The 23,798-nt window shown below is 41.9% G+C and overlaps 1 protein-coding gene and 3 long non-coding RNA genes across 6 annotated transcripts in view; 1 reads left to right on the top strand and 3 right to left on the bottom strand.

Annotated features, from left to right (window-relative positions):
- The window catches only part of lrsam1 (leucine rich repeat and sterile alpha motif containing 1), a 40,238-nt gene extending 33,420 nt beyond the window's left edge, over positions 1–6,818 (bottom strand). For 2 of the 3 annotated variants that reach the window (XM_018701908.2, XM_018701909.2), the window contains exons 1-5: positions 6,548–6,818; positions 3,015–3,150; positions 2,679–2,735; positions 263–307; positions 40–117 (exon numbers count right to left, since the gene is read on the bottom strand). In XM_018701908.2, the coding sequence (XP_018557424.1) occupies positions 40–117; positions 263–307; positions 2,679–2,735; positions 3,015–3,086 (252 nt within the window). In that variant the 5' untranslated portion in view covers positions 3,087–3,150; positions 6,548–6,818. The remainder of the gene's footprint in view (positions 1–39; positions 118–262; positions 308–2,678; positions 2,736–3,014; positions 3,151–6,547) is intronic. The other variant, XM_018701907.2, reaches the window with a different exon arrangement.
- On the bottom strand, positions 779–2,672 carry LOC127142772 (uncharacterized). The gene is made up of 2 exons (XR_007813819.1): positions 1,405–2,672; positions 779–1,312 (listed from the first exon to the last, which is right to left on the bottom strand). It is a non-coding gene; the product is annotated as an uncharacterized LOC127142772 (long non-coding RNA).
- On the top strand, positions 5,381–8,968 carry LOC127142771 (uncharacterized). Its single transcript, XR_007813818.1, has 2 exons — positions 5,381–6,461; positions 7,757–8,968. It is a non-coding gene; the product is annotated as an uncharacterized LOC127142771 (long non-coding RNA).
- Positions 8,969–10,181: 1,213 nt separating this feature from the next.
- LOC108900712 (uncharacterized) lies at positions 10,182–11,859 on the bottom strand. Its single transcript, XR_001963787.2, has 3 exons — positions 11,572–11,859; positions 11,137–11,284; positions 10,182–10,653 (listed from the first exon to the last, which is right to left on the bottom strand). It is a non-coding gene; the product is annotated as an uncharacterized LOC108900712 (long non-coding RNA).
- Between the last annotated feature and the right edge of the window lie 11,939 nt (positions 11,860–23,798).

Genomic DNA, 23,798 nt, shown 5'->3' with positions numbered 1-23,798 from the left:
TGCTTTTATTTCTCATCATGCTTGTCTAGTTCACATTACCTTTAAAGTGGCAAGAGCACTGATGTCACATCCTTTGGGCAGTAGTGACCTCAACTCATTGTTATGCAGGATAAGGACCTGTAGGATAACAACAGAGGACATGTCTGCCTGCTGACTGTTCAACCATGAACATAGCCACAAACTGACTATTACAGTACTACCTACATACACTGAATAACAAATAAATAGTCTGTAACTTTACAATTCCACAGTACATTCTTACCTTCTTCTGTAGCACCTTGCAAATGGAAAAGGCACTTGAGGGGACCTGCAGCAGAACAGACCAAAGATGTCATCATCTGTTGTAATCACATCACATATGTAGAATTACAGAATTAAAACAGTTGGAGCAGTAATGTGTAAAATAACTAGGGTCAATGTGCACATCCCAATTCCCTTAAATTTGCTTGCATCTTTTTCTTGCATCTCTCTGTTCATTTTCAGTTGGAGGGACTACAATGTAGGACAGACAAATTCAGGAAACCCTTTTTGCTGGGAGTTAAATTGTCCTTTCCTGTGAACCATCATCTGGTTCAATATCCATTTCAGCTCATTCAGCTGTCAGTCTGCTTAATGCTCTGTAGCAACTTTGATTGTCCATACAGTAAATACAATCCAAATACTAATAAGGACTCATCACCATCCACCAATATTTCATCAATACCACCAGAGTGTACAAATGTTCTTCAATGCTCAGTCACTCAATCCACATCAACCATCTTCTTTAAATATAATTAAATTATTTGTATCTGCATTTATTGTTATCCTCTTTGTAAATTAAAGGGTTATTCAATAATCCTGGCTACAATTACAATACTTATAATATTTTGTAGAAATGACTTATTAGTCTAAATATTTTAGACAAAGGTGAACATATCTCACATTTAACTATATGTCTACTCAACACACAGGGATTTTCAGCATCACATGATTATTATAGACATAATTATTCATAGTACTTTTTAATGAATAAGGAAAGCTGTTTATGGGTCTTCAGAACTACATATCGACGGATTAATATTCTTAAAATAGTTCTGTTGTTTGTCTATCCACTTCAGCATAAACCTGCGGCAATGATGTGATGCAGAATCAGATCCGTCCAATCAGCTGCAGTGTCCAACCACTATCAGATTTCCAAAGAGTGTATGTCCATCTGGTAAAAGACTTGCATGAAGGCTGGTGTGCACTGGGGTGGTTTGCAGACACTTGGCTGCAAACCACCCCAGTGCATGCGGAAGGTCACGGTCTGATGAAGCCAACAGTACCATGTCATCTGCAAAAAGTTGGGACATGATTGTGAGATCCCTAAACGGTCGCAGATCCTGTCCATGAATACCACAAACAGGATTGGGGACAAGGGACTACCTTGGCGGAGTCCAGCACCCACTGGAAATGTGTTTCACTTGCAGAGAATGCAAGCACAAGCTCTCACTTCAGTTGTACAAGGACCAGATGGCTCACATCAGTGGCCCCAGTATCCAGGACACAGGATCCCTCGGGGGACACGGTCATAAGCCTTCTCCAAGTCTACAAAACACATGTAGACTGGATGGTCAAATTCCCATGACTCCCTCAGCACTCCTGCAAGAGTAAAAAGCTGGTCCACTGCTCCATGGCCAGGACAGAATCTGAGGTTCGACAATCGGTTGCAGCCTCCTTTCAAGCACCCTGGAGTAAATGTTCCCAGGGAGGCGGAGTAGTGTGATACCCCAAAAATTGGAGCACACCCTCCGGTCCCCCTTAAAAAAAAAATTAAAATGGGGACCACCACCCTGGTCTGCCACTCCCCAGGTACTGTCCCTGACCTCCATGCAACACTTAAGAGGTGTGTCAACCAAGACAGCCCCACAATGTCGAGAGCCTTCAGCATCTTAGGGGATGAATCTCATCCAAATCTGGCACCTTGTTGCTGGGCTGCTTCTTAACTACCTCTACGACCTCTGCCAATGATATGGATGAGGCTTCCCCCAAGCCATCAGACTCTGCCTCCTCCACGGAAGACATATTGGCTGGGTTCAGGAGTTTGTCAAAGTGCTCTTTCCACTGCTCAGTGATATCCACAGTCAGGGTCAGCACTTCCCCTCCCTGGCTGAATAAAGCCTGAGACAGGCCCTGCTTTCCCTTCCTGAGCTGTTGAACAGTTTGCCAGAACCTCCTTGAGGCCAGCTGAAAGTCCTTCTCCTTGACTTCCCTGAACTACTCCCACAACCAAGTTTTTGCTTCCACGACTGACGTAGCTGCAGCTGGTCACCTCGCCCGGAATAGGGAATAGGGAATGGGGGGTAGGGATACCAATGCCCAATTCCCCAAAAAAAGAGAAAAGGAAAAAGAAACTTGAATAGGGTCTTTTATTTGGTATTCATAACATTCTCTTATGTGGCTTTAGATAAAGCATGTGTAACTGATAAAAATGAATGATGGCTGAATTCCATTTATCTGCTTCAATTTCAGTTTCCCTAACCCACTGTAATAAGTCAGAATGTCTAGGTCTATGATTTAATAAAATGCTTTAGTAGCATGTATGGAACTACACAGCTATCTTAAATGAATGTGGCCAGTACAGGTGTAACATGCAATGCAGTTGTCATCAAGCTTGATGAGCTAGCCTTGCAACTGTCAACAACTATCAACGTTCTCACCTCTGAGAGCTCACAAGCCGAGATGTCCAAGATGTCATCAGCACCTGCCTCCTTAGACTGAAGAACAAGGAATGAGAGTTACTGAATTTGTTTGAAATAAGCATTTTCTCTTTTAGACAGAAAGAAAAAAAGTTATGTTAACAAAATAAGGAGTTCAACACTTGAGGACATGCATTTTTGATGTATGAAAAAATAGTCTCATACTCATAATGAAACAGAAAAAGAGGCTGCAGATTGTTGATGTGACCCTCAGTGCAGACAGCAGGGTGTTGGTTATGTAAGGTAGTGACTAGAGGTTAGCCGCTGCACACTGTAACATCAACACATTCTTCTTACCCGGCACAGCTGATATTCCAGTCTCTTTTGGGAGTCATCACTGGGTTTCCTCTTTCTGAAGAACAGAGGCATTCTGGGTCTTGCTTGCCCTTCTGTCTCTCAGTCTGCTGAGTTTCCCTCTTGCTACTCCACTACACTACAAGAGTCACACAGAGGACAAATGTACAGGTTGGAAAACAATGACAACAGATAGGAATATAGAAATATCTTGATCCTTTTGTCAGTGGAGTCTGATATTAAAATTAGGAATCAGTCATTTAAATACTATAAAACTTACTTTGTTGAAAACTGTTTATACAATAAAGTGGTTTATAAGATAATTTAGATAGGTTTCTTTTCCATAGCAGCTTATGATTATCGCTAAGAAATCTCTTGCATGTCACTTGGGGGGAAACCCCACCATTCATGTACCAAACATCACTCAGCCCACCCATATTCACTGGTAATACCTAATTTAACAGTGATCAATGTGTGGAAACAATGGAAACTGTTACTTTCATTTTCATGAACGTAAAAAATAGAAACAAGTTAACAATATTTGTGGCACGTGTGGCAAGTTTAGGTATCCTGTCAATTAAGTAATTCCTCCTCTGGCAAATATCATAGCCTAAAGACAATTTTAGTAACCAGCTATGGTTCTTTCTGTTCTTGATTCAGGAATGTTCACCCACTCCTCCTTACAGATCACTTCAAGTTCTGAGATTTTTTGAGCTGTCTTGCGTGCACAGAATGTTTAAGATCTACCAACAGATTTTCAATGTTCACGTTAAAGGACTGTGAAGGCCATTTCAAAGGCTTGAGCTTACATCTCTTGAGGTCGTTAATGGTAGATTGTGACATATACTTTGGATCATTGCCCTGTTGTAGAAGCTATCCCCCTTTCAGTTTGCTTTTAACATGACTGCATGACATCTATGTAACTCTTTTTCCTAAAAGCTATGTACTGTAATATACTGGGTACGATACTTACTATAAGCCAGAAAATCAGAAATTACCAGGATCGACTACAAAGCCAGATTGGACCATACAATGTACCACAATCAACACTCAGACATAATATCTCTTTTTGGCATAACAACATTTGTGTTTTATTCAAATTACTTGGGTAATTGGAAGAGAAAAAATAATATTTAAATGTATTAATATGTCTCCAGGTCTAAGATTCACTTAGACACCAATTTCCTTCAGTCGCATGTATGATACTACCTCAGTCCTTGTGTCCAACACATAAAATCAAGCAGTGGGCAAGGTCAGAACTCACATATGCACTCACATTCTTCTAATCTAGAATAGTGGACCATAAAAATAAAGGTTGGAATACAGCATATCAAGGACTCTAACTACACTTGTTTACCAAAGTCTCTCACTGTACTAAAATTCCATAACCAACAAGAATACTGTAATGTCAAATTTAAGAGAAATTACTAGAATACCCTCTAACGCAATTACAAGAATATTCCCTCACATGGCAACTGGCGTATAACGGCTACTGCGCAATGCAATGTCAAACTAGATAAAATTTATGTGTGTGAATGCTTCACATTCGCACTATTGCTCTTCAAATCATAATCCATATTAGTAATATTATTTTTTAAATAATCTATAACCACCTGCTGCTGGACTTGAACAGGCAACCTCATGACCGAGAGGCGTCAGCTCTACCAGTTGTGCCACTGAAGACCACAGCATACCGGGTGATTAATTGTAGTGGTAGTAAAATTGCAAACTTGCATAAATAGCAAAATTGCAAAAAGCGTAAAATATTAATAATGATCTCTATTATTATTATTGTGTAGATAAAGTGAATAACGACCACAGTATGGCAGTTTAAAAATTGGCCTGGTTTTGGTGTTTTATGAACAGAGAGAGAGAGACAGATAATATGGAGATGAATAGAGCAGGCGAGGGCTCCTCTTGATGATCAGAGGCTGCTACGGCAAAAAAACGTGAATCCTATGGTCGCACTATTGCTCTTCAAATCTTTATTAATATTATTATTAGTAATACTATTTTTTAAATCTATAACCACCCACTGCTGGACTCAAACCAGCAACCTCATGACTGATAGGCAGCTGCTCTACTGGTTGCACCACTGAAGACCACAGTATGGTGCTAAGATCAATTGTAGTGGTAGTGAAATTGCAAAATTGCAAAAAGAGTACAAACAGCACAATTGCAAAAAGCATAAAATGTTCATAATGCCCTCTGTTATTATTTCTTTTCTCTGGAGGGTTTTTCGATATTTGTCTGGGTCAGGGCTTGAACACGAGACCTTGGGTTGGTAGGCATCTGCGTTACCGATCTCGCCCCTGAAGTCCACCAGTGGAAGGCTTGGTAGTAAAAGCAATTGTAGTGATAGTAAATGCAACATAGCAAAATTGATGTAAATAGCAAAATAGCATAAAAGTATAAACAGTTGAACAAAGTTGAATAAGCAAAACAGTAAAAATAGCATAAGCAAAACAGTAAAAATAGCATAAGCAAAACAGTAAAATAGCATAAAAGCATAAACAGTTGAACAAAGTTGAATAAGCGAAACAGTAAAAATAGTATAAAAGCGTAAACAGTTGCAAAAAGCTAAATAAGCAAAACAGTGAAAAGCTTAAAAAGTGAAACATTTTCATAGCAGAATAGTTTCCACGGCAGAAAGTGCAGTGAAATTTCAGCGTCTGAAGCGGGGATCGAACCGGGAACCTTGGCATTGGGAAAGCTCCCATAGGATCCCATTCATTTTTTAATTCATAAAAAAATCATATAAAATCATACAAGCATAAGCATCAAAAAGTTGTATACATCCCGGAATGTCCTGAATGAGCTGAACATTTTGATATCTGAATGGTTTAAATAGCACAAAGCGTGCGGGACTAGTTAGGGACCGAAAAACGTACGGAAGAATAATAAGAAGTGGCCAAAAGTTTACGGAAATAGAATGCTCAGCATTCACACTAACTACAGTCACTAAAATACCACTTTCCACCGATAATTCTTGTGCCAGATCAGAGGCAGTTACTAGCCTGCTTTTCAATGCAAAGTTGGGTCAACAGTGAATTGTGCATGACTCGGTTTTTAAGGACAGTCACTCCGCCTTCTGTTAGTGGTACTTCGGCCTTTCCCATGCCTACTAACCACTACTGCAACACGGGGCCTGTGGGCGCGGTTGTGGACGGGGGAAGGGAGGACTACCGTAAATTACGTAGCTATTATTATATAGCGTAACTATCACAAATGTTGCCAGAAGGTTAGCAACCCTCATACACATTGTACTTTAAGCAAGTGCCGTAAAGCTCTCTGTGCTAATTTGATAGGAATAATAAACATATTAGCTCGCTGTATATAGTTCGCTTCAGTACTTCCCACCAGCAAATGCATGAATGACATCGGTCGCTTCCCAGTGACAACTTCCACTACTGGCTGTGTTTAGCAAACACAAGCTAACGAAGGTAGAAGGTAAACAACACGTAAAACTCAATATACTAACGATACGGCGCCTAGTTAGGAAATTAAGTTCAACAAACTCTAGGTTTTATACTCACAGGTTGTTTGTTTGTTGATGTTTCACTGCTCTTCGCTCCTCTGGTAGCTGAAAAAATTACGGAAGGGGGTGTTCCGATGTTTGGTAACGTTGACGTGAGTTGGCGATTGGTCGAGTCAGTCGTTTAAAGCAGTATGGAAACGTTTCTGCTACGTTGCTCTCGTAACTCATAAAAATAAGATCCACTAATATTGCCGTTATAAGCCGTGTATGGTTGATCACTCTTTCGTGCTGCTTGATGACATCATAACAAACAACTTCTTCTTCGTTGGGTGTTAGCGGCATCTTACACCCTAAAAGTTGCACTACTGCCATCTTCTGGAGTTAGTTTACTTCAGTTCTCACTAGGGGACTGTTGTCCCTTGTCTCCACATTTTAGTATAGTCTTTCCCACCCCCCGTGCCTTAACCAGCCCTAACCTTTTCGTTTCTTCCATCACGTCCTTTCTCTCTGTTAGATATTTCCTAAAATTAACAGGTAGGTTATTTGCTCTACAGTGTCTGCCAACTGGCAATAGCCACAAAACCCAATTGGATGCTTCTCTGTAATGTGAGTCATTGATATGCCTGGAAAAGCACGGAAGTGCAGTCCTGTGCATTAAGTATAATAAACTGTATGTGATATAGTATGTAGTTCACATTGTCAGAGGCGACCGGGGCACAGAGAATGTTAAAGTCTTTCAGCATTTTCTCCGTTGCAACATTGACGACGGTTCCACCATGACAGCTACATTGAAGGGGCAAGCATAGCAAATCAGCGAATAGAGAGTTGGCAGGGCTTCCTCAGAAGGGAATCAATGGAATTCTACATCTCCCTCTTTAATGATCTGAAGGACCGTGGCTTGTTTGATGGTGCATGTTTGGACAGAAGTCTAACTCATTCTCCAATGAGCAGCTGTCCACCTGTCTTAATCACTGTCATTGATGTGGTGTCCTTCAATAATAATTCATAATGAACCGTGAAAATGGCTCTAACAGGGTTTTTTGAGCATGGACGCGCCGTGCACCAGTCTGCCATATTGTCACATCATGTCATTGTTTGTGTTCACAAGTACAACATATTTTGTTTATTTTCCCATTTCTCCTTACTTCATCAGAAAAGTCAGCATTTAACACAATTTATTTCAAAACTTATCTAAGGCCCACATGAGAATTACAAAGTGCATATCAATTAACTTGTTTTCTTACTTTCTAATATACCGTTATTCCAGGATGAATTAGATGAGACCATCCATGTGTGGGATTCACATGTCATCAGACCATTGAAGAATGACAGGGTACCCAGTGGCCGACCTCGAATCATGTACATGTTCCCAGAACTCTACACAAGTGATGATCGCATTTCTCCAGTGGACAGAGCTGATGTGCAGCTGTGTCAGAGTAACTGCACATTTCGACCAGCAGTGTCATGTGACACAGACATCTACAACATCTGCAACATTCTGATGGTGGAGTCACAGCTGCATCTTCCAGCTGATTATCAGTTATCAAGCATTGGATTTGTACCTGCATTTGAGGAATGAGATAAGATCCGCTCTCTAATTTGAGATGGAACTACATTTGTATTCATCTAAACTGACCACACGTGATCAGTAAAGTTCTTCTGCAGTCCACCATGCTTTATTCACCAAACATTCTCAGTTGTAAAGTTTTCCCAGGAACTATGTAGAAGCTATATTTTGAATTTTGGATTATTTCTCATTGGAAAAAGGATTGATCTGTCACTATGTGCACACTGACTGTTACAGACATTAAGAACATTTGCAGCGATATTGTGCACACAGTTTTTCAAGATAATGAAGCCTGTGCTTCATTGAATAAGTCTGTGATTACCTGGGATTTTTCAAATGACAGAGTATTAGCTCTTCTCAGTAATTTGTGCTGGAATTAGAGACTTAAATTTGTTGTACAGCATATAGGAGTATTGTCATAGATGTTACTTTCCCTTTACATCAGTCATGAACAGGAAACGAACAAAATCACAACAAAGAAAAACAACATGGCAGGACATGAAAGAGGAATTACATTTTTATTCAACAATATTGTGCTCTTGACAGTTACTGTCTGTATGTTTACCATATGAACCTCCAACAAAAACAGCCATGGGTAGCCATTAGAAATGGTACTGTATGTGCATCGAACAGGTATTATTTTGTTGAATGCTGAACTTCTTATTTAATAACATTTGCATACATCATGCACATGATAATATGAAAATGAAAAGTGATGTTCACCCATGAGAACAGACTTTTCTGACTTATCAAAATGATTAAACTGTCTTCTGGACTTAAACAAAATGTAAAACTCAGTGTGCTGACAAATATTACAGCAAAATCATTAACAATAATAAAATAACAAAACCAAAGCAAAACAATGTCACAACTGTTTTTTCAGTTTAAAGTGTAATAAAAGCAATATCATCAGATTATGCATTTGATTTTATCTCCTCTCCTTGTAGAACAATTTTTTCTTAGTTGTAATACATGAGTGAACAAATACATTTTTAAAAATGTAAATCTGTAGAAACAGTTTGTTTCAGACAAATGCCATAACAATGTTAGTAGAAGAGGAACACGTGTAAGATCCTTTACATTCACTACACAATATCCATTGTAAAGCAATCGCCAGACAGGACATTGTCAAACTCTTGATGAAACTCAGGGTATGAGCTGTAGGTGCATGGTAACTCAAGCCTGCAACTTAAACCACACAATCTATTAAAAGTTACTTCGATTGTGTCTGTACACAGCACAGTGGATGCTATGCAGAAGCATAAGAAGATCTCCAGTTTTCTTTGGTTAATGCTTCTCACATACCATAGCAGGTGGTTAAGAGGTGTCTGCTCTTGTGGATTTAGGCTTTCAGTTGATGGCTTTATCATCTGGGCCACTTTCTTGTTAGTTGGCCGCTTAGATTGGTAAAGATCCATTATGCTTTCTTTGATTATGAGTGTTGGCACAGCATTGTGAATGCTGGAGTGGATCAGTCAATTATGAACTTTGGCTCTTGAAGAAGAACTTTGAGTGCCATTGTTAGTGCTGCCCATACGTTGTCTTGAGAGGGCAGGCAGTGTGAGCCCATTCTTGAGAAGACGATGAGTAAGTCCTCTTCAACAGTTTCATCAATGTTGCCCTGTACTGCTTTTTCAAGTGATGCACGCTCATTCTCAGAAAGAAATCTGGCAAATGACATCATCAAGAGTTCTTCATCCACTGAACCAAGTCCTTGACAACAGGCAAGAACAAAAGCTGGACAGTCTGATTGGTATGATTTTGTGGTCCAGGTATCCTTTCAACCACACTCTTCCAAGAGCTTGCCATGCCTTCTCAGAATAGTCTGGTCGTAGTCTGGGTACTCGTTCATCTTCCCCCTCACACTGTTCCAAGAAATGTTCCCAGAACACGGAGTATACCTCTCTTGACACACCATCGCTGTCCACAGCTTTCTCATTTATAAACTCCATTTTTAGATTAGCATTCAGTAGTTTTGGTTCCATGAAGATATTAAGGATATCATCAACTATGTTTACTCATCTTAATTTTACAAGAAGGAGTTCTTTTTCAAATGGGTCTGGTGATACTGGAAGACTGCTTGATGATACAGTGATCAGGTGCTGCCATTTCAGTGTTCAGCTTGGTGTGAGAGAACTTGGGATGACAATTTGTCACTGTTTTTGTACATTTTATAGACAGAATAATGAATAGGGAAAACTCTTTAAAAGAATCAATAATGGCAGTAATATTTTTTGCAGCACTGTTAGAAATGACTCAGTTCTACACTATACCTGCATACTGTTGAAGTTGTATGGATTCCAGTGATGGGTGGAGTCTTGATTATCACTATCATCACCACAAAGGGGTCCAAAGTTTACTTCAACATCCTCAAGAGATGCTTGGATGGCAAGGGCAAGAGGGGAATCTGACTTGTCACTTAACAACTGGTCTGCATCTTGATTTGACACAGGCATTAAACAGTCGTCTTCAGATCCTTGCCTGCTTGTTGACTGCCAAGTATGACTGCCAACATCATCGGAAGATGGTGGATGCAGGACCTCTGTGTTGCTCATCTCAGGGGTTGCTGGTCTTGATTGACTGATTGGTTCTCCGCTCTGTTGATAATTAAATGAAAAAAACAAAACAAACATATAATTATTATCTTATCTTTGTTTTTGCATCATCTGATCAAAGCCGTCATGTGTACTATCACATTTATGTGATTAAAGCATCTTGCACCTGAGCAGATTGTTTTGGTATATGCATATTGAGTAAATGTGGCATAGAACTCAAAACCTTTTGCCCACTTCCATCATCTTAGCTGCATTTAAAATTTGAAATGGATTTACATTTGTTGTTTGCAACAAAATCATGGTCTCTTAAACCCCATCTGTGTCCTCTTAGACTTCGAGTTCTCAAGTTTTGAATTTTATCTTTTTTTGTTTCAATTTCATATTTGATATTTTGATTGATCAATTTTTGTTTCAATTTTAAAAAGTATTGTTTGACCATTTTGGCACAAATTAATCTCCATACAACACAAGTTCCATACTGTATATCACAAACTGGGTCCATAAAAATGCAATACAGGGGCTTACTTTTTTATGGTTTTTCTGCATTGAGCCACTGGGTGCTGGACCTAAATCAGTGGAGCTCTCTGGATGATCCACTCGATGATCAGTTCCAGTCCTCCAGTGATGACGTCTCCTGGTTTTGTTCCAAGGATCGTCTGTGCATTGTCCTAGTCTATAAAGAAATCAGCAGATCAGAAAATTATAGACTTATATAGCCATGCATCTATAACATAATCTACTGAGATTTTCCTTCATAAGTACAGCTATTAATATGACTCAGGAAAGTTTGATAAATGTTAGATTAATGTCTGAATCATACAATATTGTTGTTCAGATGTCACTGAATGTAAGGATTTCACAAAAACATTACCCCGCCTCCAGACTTCACTCTTAATATCAATCAATATAAATTCAGCACAGTATATATTGATAACAGAAATGTGGCAGAAGACAAATTACCTTCATTGGCCTCTCATCTGTGGGCTCGAAGTCCGACGATGCATCAGAGACAAGTATTACGTCTTTAGCCATTCTTTGAGGTGTAGATGCGCAGCATTCGTAGCTTAATCTGCTCGTACAGCTGGCTCACTGTGACTTCAGGGGAACTTCATTGTGACTGTAATCACGAATATCAAACTCGAAGTCTTCCACTGGGCCTTTGGATGAAAATCCATTTGGAAAAAACAAGCCCTTGCCCGTCTCCAGCAGTTCACCCATAGTTACTGCTTAATAATCTTAATGAGCCTAGAGGCATACGCACAGAAAGCACAGCTACCTGTGCTTAACCTAAGGTTTCTCGTGCTCACTTTCTGGTGCGTACGAGAGAGTATCTCGTGCTCACTGTTCCTGTTTGGGTTCTCTCCAGGCACACCAGCTTCCTCCCACAGTCCAAAGACATGCACTTTAGTTTATATGTGTTGGCACTGCGATGGACTGGCAATCCATACAGGGGGTACTTCGCCTCTTGCCCAATGTCAGCTGGGATAGGCTCCAGCACCCCATGACCCTTCACCGATAAGTGATATAGATAATGAATGAATGAATGAATGACATTAGTGTGGTATTCGACCTTGTATGTTGGTCCACCAGAGGTGCTCAGACAGAGTGATCACTGGGTTCCCAGTCATCTCTGTTGTCTCTTTTCAAAGACACTGTACATTACGCCTGCATATGGTAATGATTTCAATCTGTTTTGTTTTTCTTCACTGCTTGAGGTCCAACATGTCATATGATAAAATGTAAGTAGCTTTCATCCTTTTATAGCCAAGCAAATTACTGCATTTTAATGTTTTATAAGTACCTCAGCTCTTTGCAGTTGGAGCAAGTAACACAGTCAGTTTCACCTGTGCTTTATTCATTATTATTCACTATTCATTCACATTCATCCATCCATTGGTTCCCCAATATCTTCATATATAAGCCTATTCTGATTAATACAAGGTCAGGTGGTGCACTGCCTAGCGCTGTTGCCTCACAGGCAAGAAGACAAGAGGTTTGGTGGAGTTTGGATGTTCTCACTGTGCTTGGATGGGTTTTCTCTGGGTTTTCTCTTTTTTGTTTCAACTTTTTATGCCATGATGAGTCTTAAACACGTGAGGGCCATATCACAACAAAGTTTGAAGTGTGTTCATTTATACAATGCGCAATGTATTAAAGATCATTTTTCTGTATGAGACTGGTAATTTAATACTGAAAGTACACAGCGGTCATCAAATGAAGACATTCTTGCCCCTGACAGCTGGTATATGTAAATATGTACATTTGTAAAATTCCTTGCTGTGGAACTAATAAAGGATTATCTTATGAATGTGATTCATTGTGATCGACCATATCTTTACTAAAGTGTTTGTCCTGCTGCAATTTGAAAGCTATCCCATGTAAGCTGAATGACTGGTACCATTCATCTGGCCTTGGAGAAGGGACACTGCATCAACAACATTCTTATTCTCAAATGGGTTGTCATGATGATGCCAGAAAACCACTTCCATTTCAGCTTCCTCTGACCAACTTTGTCGTAGTTTATTTTTTTCTGTCTGTCATCGCAGGTTCAGTTTTTTTTACCTCTGACTTTCTATCTGCTGTTGTTAAGTGATTTAGCAACATTTTTAAAAACAGAATTTAGAAAATATAAAACTTGAGGAATTAAATGATGGGTCCACTCCAGCACAGTCAGAAGTCAGCTAGAGTGGAATCAGGACCCACCTGTCAGGGTGTCAGTTCTGAGCCAGGGCTTTTGTTTTGTAGTTCTGTTGTGTTTGTTTTATTTCCTGTTTTATTTTGTTATCACTGACCTCCCTCTTGTTTCAGGTGTCTTGTCTTCCCCTTCCTTCTGTGCTCCCTCCTCCTGGTGATTATCTACCCTGCCCTAATGTGGTTCACCTGTGTCTCATTGTCTGCCCTGCCCCTGTGTATTTAGTGTCTGTGTCTCCCTGCACTCCCTGCCAGTTCGTCTTGTGCCTCTGCCAGACCTACCAGCCTTTAGTAAGAAGACTTTTCTCTCGCAGCCATAATTTTTTGACCCTTGCCTGTATTTTTGACCTTGCCTCAGCTTAGCCCTCTTGTACCGTTGCTTTCTCTTTCTGCCTACCCGTGTACCGACCCCGCTTGAATAAAGGACCTTGTTTTTTGTATACTCTGCTTCTGCCTCGTGTCTGCGCCTGTGTCCACACTGCTACCCCCTGACACCACCTTTGTTATTTGTGATCAGTTTGTTATATTGAATTTTAAATAAACTTACTATGATAATGGTACTGAGTACATTTTTCATTAACTAGATTACATTGTTACTTGTTTTTTCCAAATTGACGATATTCCTTGTAATGGTTCTAATGGGACACTTTAGTGAATTTGTGTTTTCAGTGTCATTAAAATTGATATGTATGACAAACATGAAGACAGCACAAACTCTGATATCTGTTTTTTGATCTTTTACCATCAACGTTCAAGGACAGCAATTTTTAATGAACATTTGTATTATTTATGCTGTTCATTCAATTTGACAGAGAAATAACCTTATAATTACCTACAAATTCTGGCAGAAACCTCCATCCAGGGTTCCTACAGCTTTAGGCAAATTAGATTTAAGTCTTTTGAAGACCTTAAATAAAATTTAAGGCCTACAAAAATCGGAAAAATAAAGGTTGCAACATCATTAGTTGCTCAGGCTTAAAGACAATTTTGTAGTAGTTACCATTCTTCTGCTAGTTGCCAAAAGGACAATTCTTGGTGAGTCGATTGTTAAATTTGATGAAATAACTGAATAACTGAATAACTGAAAACCGGACCGAGCACTAGTGTTAGCAGCCACTAACTGCGCTAACATGAGTTGGCATGAATCCTGCTGGCTAAGATTAGTCACGTTAGCTTTGGTAGATTTCCAACTGTAACTCCATTCAGTGGAAACTGTTCAGGTGTTGATTGATGTATGTGTAACAGTTAATTATTGTTCCGGTACTGAAACTGGTTTACTACTGTGAAGCTGATTAGCAGCTAATATGAGTTGTGTTGAAGGCATAACACTGATGTGGTTTTGAGCAAATGTAATTTGATTTTTGGATTCTTCAGCCCAGCTTGCTCCTGTTGGAGGATGTATAGTTGGAGTGGCGAGCCTACCCAGAGTTGGATCGAGAGAAAGTGGGAACTTGCCTGAATTGATGTTGTTCAGCGGAAATTGGTAGGACAAACACACTCCCTGCCTACACAAGGAAACACTTTCACTTCATGCTCTGATAGTGGATGGACTTACACAGAGAGACTGATTAGACTGAAAACCTACAGATGAAAAGAGACAGTCCACACACTGCAGCTCCCCTAAATAGTCTGCTGGGAAATCCACCAGCTAGCGTGAGGAGGAGCATGGTGCTTAGGGCATCACTTTGCTGATGGATGTCACAGTGGACTTTGTTTGTGGTGACTGAAGTATGTGGGCCTCGGTCTGTTTTAATCTGTGAACCAAATGAATCAAATAAAAACAAAGAAAAGTATTAAAAAATACTGTCACATTGATCCGACTTAAACAACAGGCAGTTTGTAGCTACAGACACCACCCAGTGTCCTCATCTTGAACATTATGAACAATATCTGGATCTTGTCCCTTGCACCAGTTAACCCGTCAACAACAACAACATCTTCTCTCTTACACCTACAGCACAGATCTGAGTTCTTTGGCTTTTTTCTCCAACTTTATCTAAACTTCCTATAATTCACAGAGCTTTCCTTTGTATCATTTACTCAGAGTGTTTGATTTTATTATGAGGTGTGCTGTCAAATCAGCCTTTTTGCCATGTTGTCGAGGACACACAGGACTCAGGACACAGGACCTGTGGCCCAAGGCTTGTACTACGAAGCAGGATTTGCACTTCGCATGGTAACTTCAGGTTTAATGCTGGGTTTCCAGTCTTACAATGGTGATTCACTTCTCATCGTAGTAAATCACCATCACCATTATGCTGAACGATTTACCTGCTCCAGGGCAGGTTAATTTCAGAGGATCAGATCAAAGCCTGTCAACAGCCCAACTACTGGCCAATCAAATCACTGGAAAACTAGCATCATCATTTCTGCAGGATCCAGACAGGGACAAAAGAGTTCAACAATAAAGTGACAAATAATAAAAATCAACAAATCTTTTTAGAGATTACTGGAATCATTTTGCCATTTGTGTCTTTCCATATGCCCACAACAGAGCCTCTAACAGAGAGAGTTTATTACACTAAATTTTCACATACTTACTGTTATATCTTCACCTGAACTGAACAAAGATGCTTTTATCTACACACTGTTGAATATTTTCCACAATTTTAAATGAACATTTCAGTCAGATGGAGCTCAAACATCAACTCTCCTCCCCTCTCTGCTTTGGCAGCAGAAACAGTCTGACATGTCTGTAACTCAGAGTAAATCATCATCAGACAAAAAAGCAAAACACTGACTAAGTAAAAATCATTTATGTACTTATTTACAATGAATCATCAGCTTGACTTTGATAATTGAAAATTATTTCTAGCATTTCGAGTCTAGTCATGTGATCATATTGTTCACATTTCACCTTGTTAAATGACATTTTTGGAGGTTGCTAGAACTGAATTAACCTGCAGGTATCAGCATTTCTCCTTTTATCATATTAAGTACTTTATTACTGGTTCTGATAACGTTACTTGTATAACACTGTTCATAAACCTGCAAGCCTTGTCAGTGTTCCCTGGATTGTCACCACCCTTCCACCTGCAGCTCTGGGTGGTGACAGAAGATAATCTTCATGTCTGGATACTGCAGGTGGAGGTGGTGCAGGTCCTCTTTCATTGCTGCAATAAGGGTGTAGCTGTCTCCAATGATCCAGATCATGGCTGATGTAAATGTGTCATACATAATCCATCACCGACCCACTCCTGGACCCCCTGCAGTTTGCCTACAGAGCCAACAGGTTTGTAGACGAAGCAGTCAACATGGCCCTCCACTTCATCCTGCAGCACCTGCTACAGGACAAGCTCTCCCAGCTGAGCGTGCATGACTCCATCTGCAGGTGGATCACAGATTTCCTGTCGGACAGGAGGCAGCATGTGAAGCTGGGAAAACACATCTCTGACTCTCAGACCATCAGCACCTCAAGGCTGTGTTCTCTCCCCTCTACTCTTCTCCCTATACACCAACAGCTGCACCTCCAGTCACCAGTCTGTCAAACTCCTCAAGTTTGCTGACGATACCACCCTTATTGGGCTCATCTCTACTGGGGATGAGTCTGCCTACAGGAGGGAGATTGCTCAGCTGGTCATGTGGTGCAATCAAAACAACCTGGAGCTTAATGCTGTGAAGACAGTGGAGATGGAGATGTAGACTTCAGGAAGAACACAGCTTCACCCTCCCCCATCATCCTGTGTGACTCCCCAGTCAGAACTGTGGAGTCCTTCCGTTTCCTTGGGGACCATCATCATGCAGAACATCAAGTGGGAGCCAAACATCAGCTCCCTGATCAAGAAGGCCCAGCAGAGTATGTACTTCCTGCGACAGTTGAAGAAGTTCAACCTGCCAAGGTGCACTTCTACACCTCCATCATTGAATCCATCCTCACCTCCTCCATCACAATCTGGTACACTGCTGCTACTGCCAAAGACAGAGGCAGACTGCAGTGTGTCATCTGGTCTGCTGAGAAGGTGATCGGCTGTAACCTGCCTTCTCTCCAGGACCTGTACACCTCCAGGACCCTGAGGCTGGCAGGAAAGATCATGGCTGATCCCTCCCACCTTGGTCACAAACTCTTCAGGACACTCCCCTCTAGGAGATACTCCATGAAAACCAAGACCTCACACCACAAGAACAGTTTCTTCCCGTCTGCAACTGGGCTGCTCAACAAGACAAATTCCTTGTATGTGCAAACTTGCTTGCCAATAAAGTCTGATTCTGATTCTGATTCAGTGAGCAGAAAAAGGCAAAAGACATTCTCATTCAAGACTATTCTCATTTGTCCTATGCTGACTTTATTGTCAAATCCCTTTGTGTCACAATGGAACTCATGAGGTGTTCAACAGATTCCATGGTAAAAACTCTTGAGATAGTACTGGATGCCTACAACTGTGTTTTATGGACCATAGACCACTATGGAGGCAAGCCATCATTTCCTGCCCAAATAAAGAATTCTGGTGTACTGCATTTCTTTGCATTAACTCTTTGTTGCTAGGTTAAGTAAAATGACAGTGATTAACAAGTAATTTCAGTAGTATTTTGTTAACTCTAATTCACAATAAGCATAATTTAAGTAGTAAAAATAAGCTGTGAGTTCAGTTTCTGAATATATAATGATCAATTTTGTTACTGAACCTATCAGCCAGTGAAGATTAGCGGGTTGAATATCACAAACAAAAGTATATATAGATTTTCTTATACCCTCTTTACCTATCAACCTTTTGGTTCAGATTGCTGAAGTTAATGTAGTGAGCCGTTGAGCTAACATTTGCTATCTGGGAAAGCAAGCCACATACTGACAACAGCATATGCTTCATAGAGTGGTCAGTCCTAGGTTGACTAGGTGATAGTCAAATCTTAAAACCTTGGTTAGCATCTGAGTCACATGTTAGCTAGCTGGGTCGATTAGCTAAGCGGAACCCCTCCAGAATTCAGTAAAACAAACAAACAAACAAAAAAAGAGTTCAAATTAAAACCTTTGCTGTTAATTTACCATTAATGGTGTGGACGCTACTGGTTGAAGTGCACCTTGGATACACACCTGCCATGACCACCCATTCATCTCCTCTAATTGGAGAACGCATGTTGTTTGGTTGTTTGGTTTTTCACTCTGATTCTTAGACAGTCTGTGTGTGGGGGTCTGTGTGCCTGAGTACTGCAAGGATGTCATTTGCATATTTTCAAATGTAGCTTTACACTTGCATCATTTAGATTTACGATTTAGATTAACTTGTAATTTAACATTTAGCATTTAGATTTGCCTTAAACATGAGAAAATTGCTAAATGTGAGAAGATGACTAAATGTGAAATAAATCAGCTAGAAAGCTGTAACTCAATTTTACATTGGCATAGAAACTCCAGAGTCAGTAGCTTGATCCCCAGTGCCTCCTCTCTGTGTTTTCTTCAGGAAGTGCATTTTCCAGCAGCAAATCCAACTATTTGATGGCTCCCTTTTTTACGGGTCTAGCAACTAGCAGCAATCATGGTATTCTCGTCAGAAAATGCAAAAATATCTAGTTTTTAATAGATCCGTGGTTTTTGAGAAAACATTCGGGGCTTCACCCCTAGAAGCCAATCCCTATCACTGCCGTGGTGCTCACTGAGACTTGCTTCATTAATAGTGACTGCCTGTCACTCACACTAATACAAATACTGTTCATGGCACAACTGAGCTCAGATGATTTGTTGGAACAAGTGAGTTGGTTTTGGTTTTAGTTTTACAGTTAAAGTCAGATGACAGTAAAAAGAGGTTACAACAATTTACTCACAAGACCACCCCAGGAAAGGAAGACCAAGAGGAAAGGAAGACCCCACCCCTCCAGGAAAAGGAGGTGAGGAGGTGAGCAGTGAACCCCAGGAAAGCTGCTGTATCTGATGGCATCCCGGGGGCAGGGGTCAAAGCATGTGCAGACCAGCTGGCAGGGATCCTCACCAAGCTGTTCAGCCTGTCCCTGACCCATGCCACTGTCCCAACATGTCTGAAGGCCTCTACCATCATCCCCATTCCCAAAAAACCTGCCATAGACAATTTCAGTGACTACAGACCCACTGCCCTCACATCTGTAGTCATGAAGTGTTTGGAGCGGCTGGTCTCCCAGCACATCAGGGACTGCTCCAGGTTGACTGCCTTCAAGTATGCAGATGATACTACCTTGGTTGGGCTCAATCCTAATGGGGATGAGACTCTGGTGCTCAGCTAACAACCTGACACTGTCCAGAACATCCAGAAAACAAAAGAAGTCATCATGGACCACACCCCCCTCCTCATAAATGGAGAACATGTGGAAACTGTCACCACCTTCAGGTTCCTGGGCACCTACATCTCAGCCGATCTCTCCTGGACCCACAACATCAAGGCCTTAGTGAAGAAGGCTCAGCAGCAGCTGCACTTCCTGCATGTCCTCAGGAAAAACAAGCTGAACAAGAAGCTGCTGCTGGCCTTCTATCACTACTCTAGGTAGGTTGTTGTGCTAACCTAGCCAACTATGTTTGGGAACTTTCTTCCATCTTTCTTGTCTGTATGTCTCATTCTTGGGACAATTTTTCCTGACGGCGTCTCCGTCTGGGCACAACAATGCGGCTGGTCTATTGTTTACACTCATGATCACCTGTTGTTGTTACTACCAACCATGCTGATGTGGGAGAGGGCTGAAATCCCCAGCGAGCTGAGGAGGAAGTACATGGGACGTAAGGCTGGATGTAAACACCGCGAAAAGAAGTGGAGATATAAACCATCTCTCCCTTCCATCACCATGGGGAACTTGAGGTCACTGGCTAATAAGATGGACGAGCTGGCGGGCTTGGTGAGGACTCAGCGGGTGTATCGTGAGAGCAGCGTGCTGTGTTTCACGGAGACGTGGCTCCACAAGGACATCCCGGACTCTAACGTAACTGTGGACGGCTTTCAGACTGTTCGGGCTGACAGGAGTCACCGTGAGTGTGGCAAGAGGAAAGGTGGGGGACTTGCTATTCTTATTAACAACAAGTGGTGTCATCCTGGTCATGTTACTGTGAAGGAGCGTGTGTGCAGCCCGGACATTGAACTGCTTGCTGTGAGTCTCCAGCCATATTATCTGCCACGAGAGTTCTCACACGTGATCATCCTGGTTGTTTATATTCCTCCGTCGGCAAATGCGGCGCTCGCGAATGACATCATCCACACCGTTGTCGCGAGTCTCCAGACACAGCACCCTGAAGCATTCATCGCGATATCTGGGGACTTCAGTCACACCACTCTAGCTACAACACTGCCCACTTTCAAGCAATTTGTGGACTGTCCCACCAGGGAAAACAAGACACTGGACCTGCTGTATGCCAATGTTAAGGAGGCTTACAGCTCCACTGCTCTTCCTCCACTTGGGAGATCAGACCACAACCTCATCCACCTGCAGCCTCTGTATAAGCCCCAAGTCCAGTGAGCTTCCTGTGACCACCAGGACTGTGAGGAGATGGTCACAGGAGACCGATGAAGCTTTGCAGGGCTGCTTCGAACTCACAGACTGGGAAGCTGCTCTGTGATTCGCATGGAGAGGACCATGATGATTTCATGGACTGCATAAGCAAGGTACATCAACTTCTGTGTGGAACAGTGTTGTTCCTACAGTGACTGTACGCTGTTTCCCCAATAACAAGCTGTGGGTCACCAGAAACATCAAGGTCCTGCTAAATGAGAAGAAGAGGGCCTTCAGAGATGGGGACAGGGAGCAGATGAGGCGGGTTCAGAGGGAGCTTAAAGTGAGGATCCAACAGGGTAAAGACAGCTACAGGAGGAAGCTGAAGCACAAACTCCAGCAGAACAACTTGAAGGACGTGTGGAGCAGCATGAGGAGCATCACTGGCTACAAACAATCTGGCAGCCAGACAATAGGGGGTGGCGCTGAACGAGCCAACCAGCTGAATCTGTTTTTCAATAGATTTGATGAGAGGGCTCTGGACTACCCCTCCCCCAGCTTCTCTACAACCATCCGCCTCCAAACCTCCAGCCCTGCTGTCCCCCTCTCCCTTGGTTCTCTCCTGACTACCTGTCGCCCCCCCCCCCCCATCACCTCCCCCCACCCCCATCAACACACACTGCACACAGACCTTCACAGCAGAGCAGGTGAGGAAGGAGCTGTGCAGACTCTGCCCAGGCAAGGCAGCAGGTCCCGACGGTGTCAGCCCGAGGGTTCTCAAAACATGCACAGCCCAGCTGAGTGGAGTACTGCAACACATCTTCAACCTTAGCCTGAGTCTGGAGAGGGTCCCTGTGCTGTGGAAGACATCCTGCCTGGTTCCAGTACCGAAGAAGGCATGTCCCAGCACCTCCAATGACTACAGACACATCAAAAATAAACTTTTTAATGATGTAGTTCCACTAGACGGCATTGCCCTGGCTCCCAGCTCCACTGTAAAGAATCTGGGAGTCATCTTTGATCAGGATATGTTCTTTAACTCACAACAAACTTCTAGGACTGCCTTCTTTCACCTGCGTAATATCACCAACATTAGACATTTTCTGTCTCAAAAGGATGCAGAAAAACTAGTCCATGCATTTGTTACTTCCAGGCTGGACTACTGTAATTCATTATTATCAGGCTGCTCCAACAAGTCTCTAATGACTCTGCAGTTGATTCAAAATGCTGCAGCACCGATTACTGACAGGAACTATGAAAAGAGACCATATTTCTCCTGTGTTAGCCTCTCTACATTGGACTCCCAGTCAAATCCAGAGTAGAATTCAAAATCCTCCTCCTCACATACAAAGCCCTTAATGGACAGGTTCTATCTTACCTTAAAGATCTCATAGTCCCCTACAATCCCACTAGGACATTGCACTACCAGAATGCTGGTTTACTGGTGGTTCCCAGAGTTTCTAGGAGTCGAATGGGAGGCACAGCCTTTAGTTATCAGGCTCCTCTACTGTGGAACCTTCTCTCAGTTTGGGTCTGGGAGGCAGACACCCTCTGTACCTTTAAGAGTAGGCTTAAAACTTTCCTCTTTGATAAAGCTTATAGTTAGGGTTGGCTCAGGCTTGAACCATCCCTTAGTTATGCTGCTATAGGCCTAGGACTGCCGGGAAATCTCCCATGATGCACTGAACTTCTCTCCCTCTCTCTCTCTCTCTCCTCTCCACAGTATGGATTCATATCCCATAAACATGTTATTAACTCAATATCTTCCCTTTCCTGTAGTATTGTGCTCTTCCGTCTCTCTCCTCCTCTGTCTCTTTTTGCAGATATTTCTGCCTCTGGAGCTGTAGAGTCTGATCTGTGATGACAAGTCTCCTGCTGCTCCTACAACTCCACTCAACACCTGCTGCTAGAATTAGAAATTACTTATACTGCTATTAGTTGTATTGCTATGTTAGCAGTTAATACTTTATCACTACTACCATTACTACTGCTGTATTATTGGCATCACCTTACATTTTATATGGAACCTGTGTTATGCTATGTTCTTCTCTCACTACCCCCCATTCTTAACCCAACTGGTCGAGGCAGATGGCTGCCCACCCTGAGTCCGGTTCTGCTCGAGGTTTCTGCCTCTTAAAGGAAGTTTTTCCTTGCCACTGTCTCCTAGTGCTGCTCATGGTGGGATCTGTTGGGTCTCTCTCTGTAATTACCTATTTTAAAGAGTACAGTCTAGACCTGCTCTATATGAAAAGTGCCTTGAGATGACTTTTGTTGTGATATGGCGCTATATAAATAAAATTGAATTGAATTGAATTCTTAAAGAGTCTGTTGACATCTCTCTCCTCTCCTGCTGTGCTATGGGAGGGTGAGAGGCTGGTGTGCTGGGGCTGGTGCATGGTGTCACAGGGGATGGTGTTAGGACTGTCGCACCGTCTTTCAAAGTGGCAGTAGAACTCATTCAGGCTGTTGGCCAGGCATGAGACGTTTGTGGAGTGGGGGACTTTGGGCTTGCAATTAGTGATCTGCCTGAGCCCTCTCCAGACAGAAGCAGAGTCACCAGCTGAGAACTGGTGTTGTAGTTTCTCAGAGTACAGGCGTTTGGCTTCTTTCACTGCCTTACTGAAACTGTACTTTGACTCCCTCAACCTGTCTCTGTCCCCACTCCTTAATGCTTCCTCCTTCTCCAGCCTCAGCTGTCTGAGTCTGGCTGTGAACCAGGGTTTCTCATTGTTGTAACTCACCTGGTGCGTGTTGGCATACAGCAGTCCTCACAGAAGCTGACGTATGAGGTCATAGCCTCTGTATACTCATCCAGACTGTTGGTGGCAGTCCTAAATACATCCCAATCTGTGCAGACATCTGAAAACTGACATCTAATATATGGGCCATTCTGGTGGATTCCTCTTACACAGAGATCACTGATTAGTCAATGACCTTTAAGCAATGTTTGACACTTCATATATTTTTCTTTCTATTTTAACTGACTGAGTCAAATCGTCAGCAGCTGATTTTACCTTTAAACTGTTTTAACTTCCACCTCTGCATTTATCTGTTTTTTTCTATTCTGATTCTGACCCTATTTGGTTGTAATTATTCGTACATACTTTCTGCAACAG

The sequence above is a fragment of the Lates calcarifer genome, linkage group LG9 (genome assembly GCF_001640805.2).
Source record: "Lates calcarifer isolate ASB-BC8 linkage group LG9, TLL_Latcal_v3, whole genome shotgun sequence".
Classification (NCBI taxonomy): domain Eukaryota; kingdom Metazoa; phylum Chordata; class Actinopteri; family Centropomidae; genus Lates; species Lates calcarifer.
Note: the sequence above shows the minus strand (reverse complement) of the source record. Positions and strands in the feature narration are given on the sequence as shown.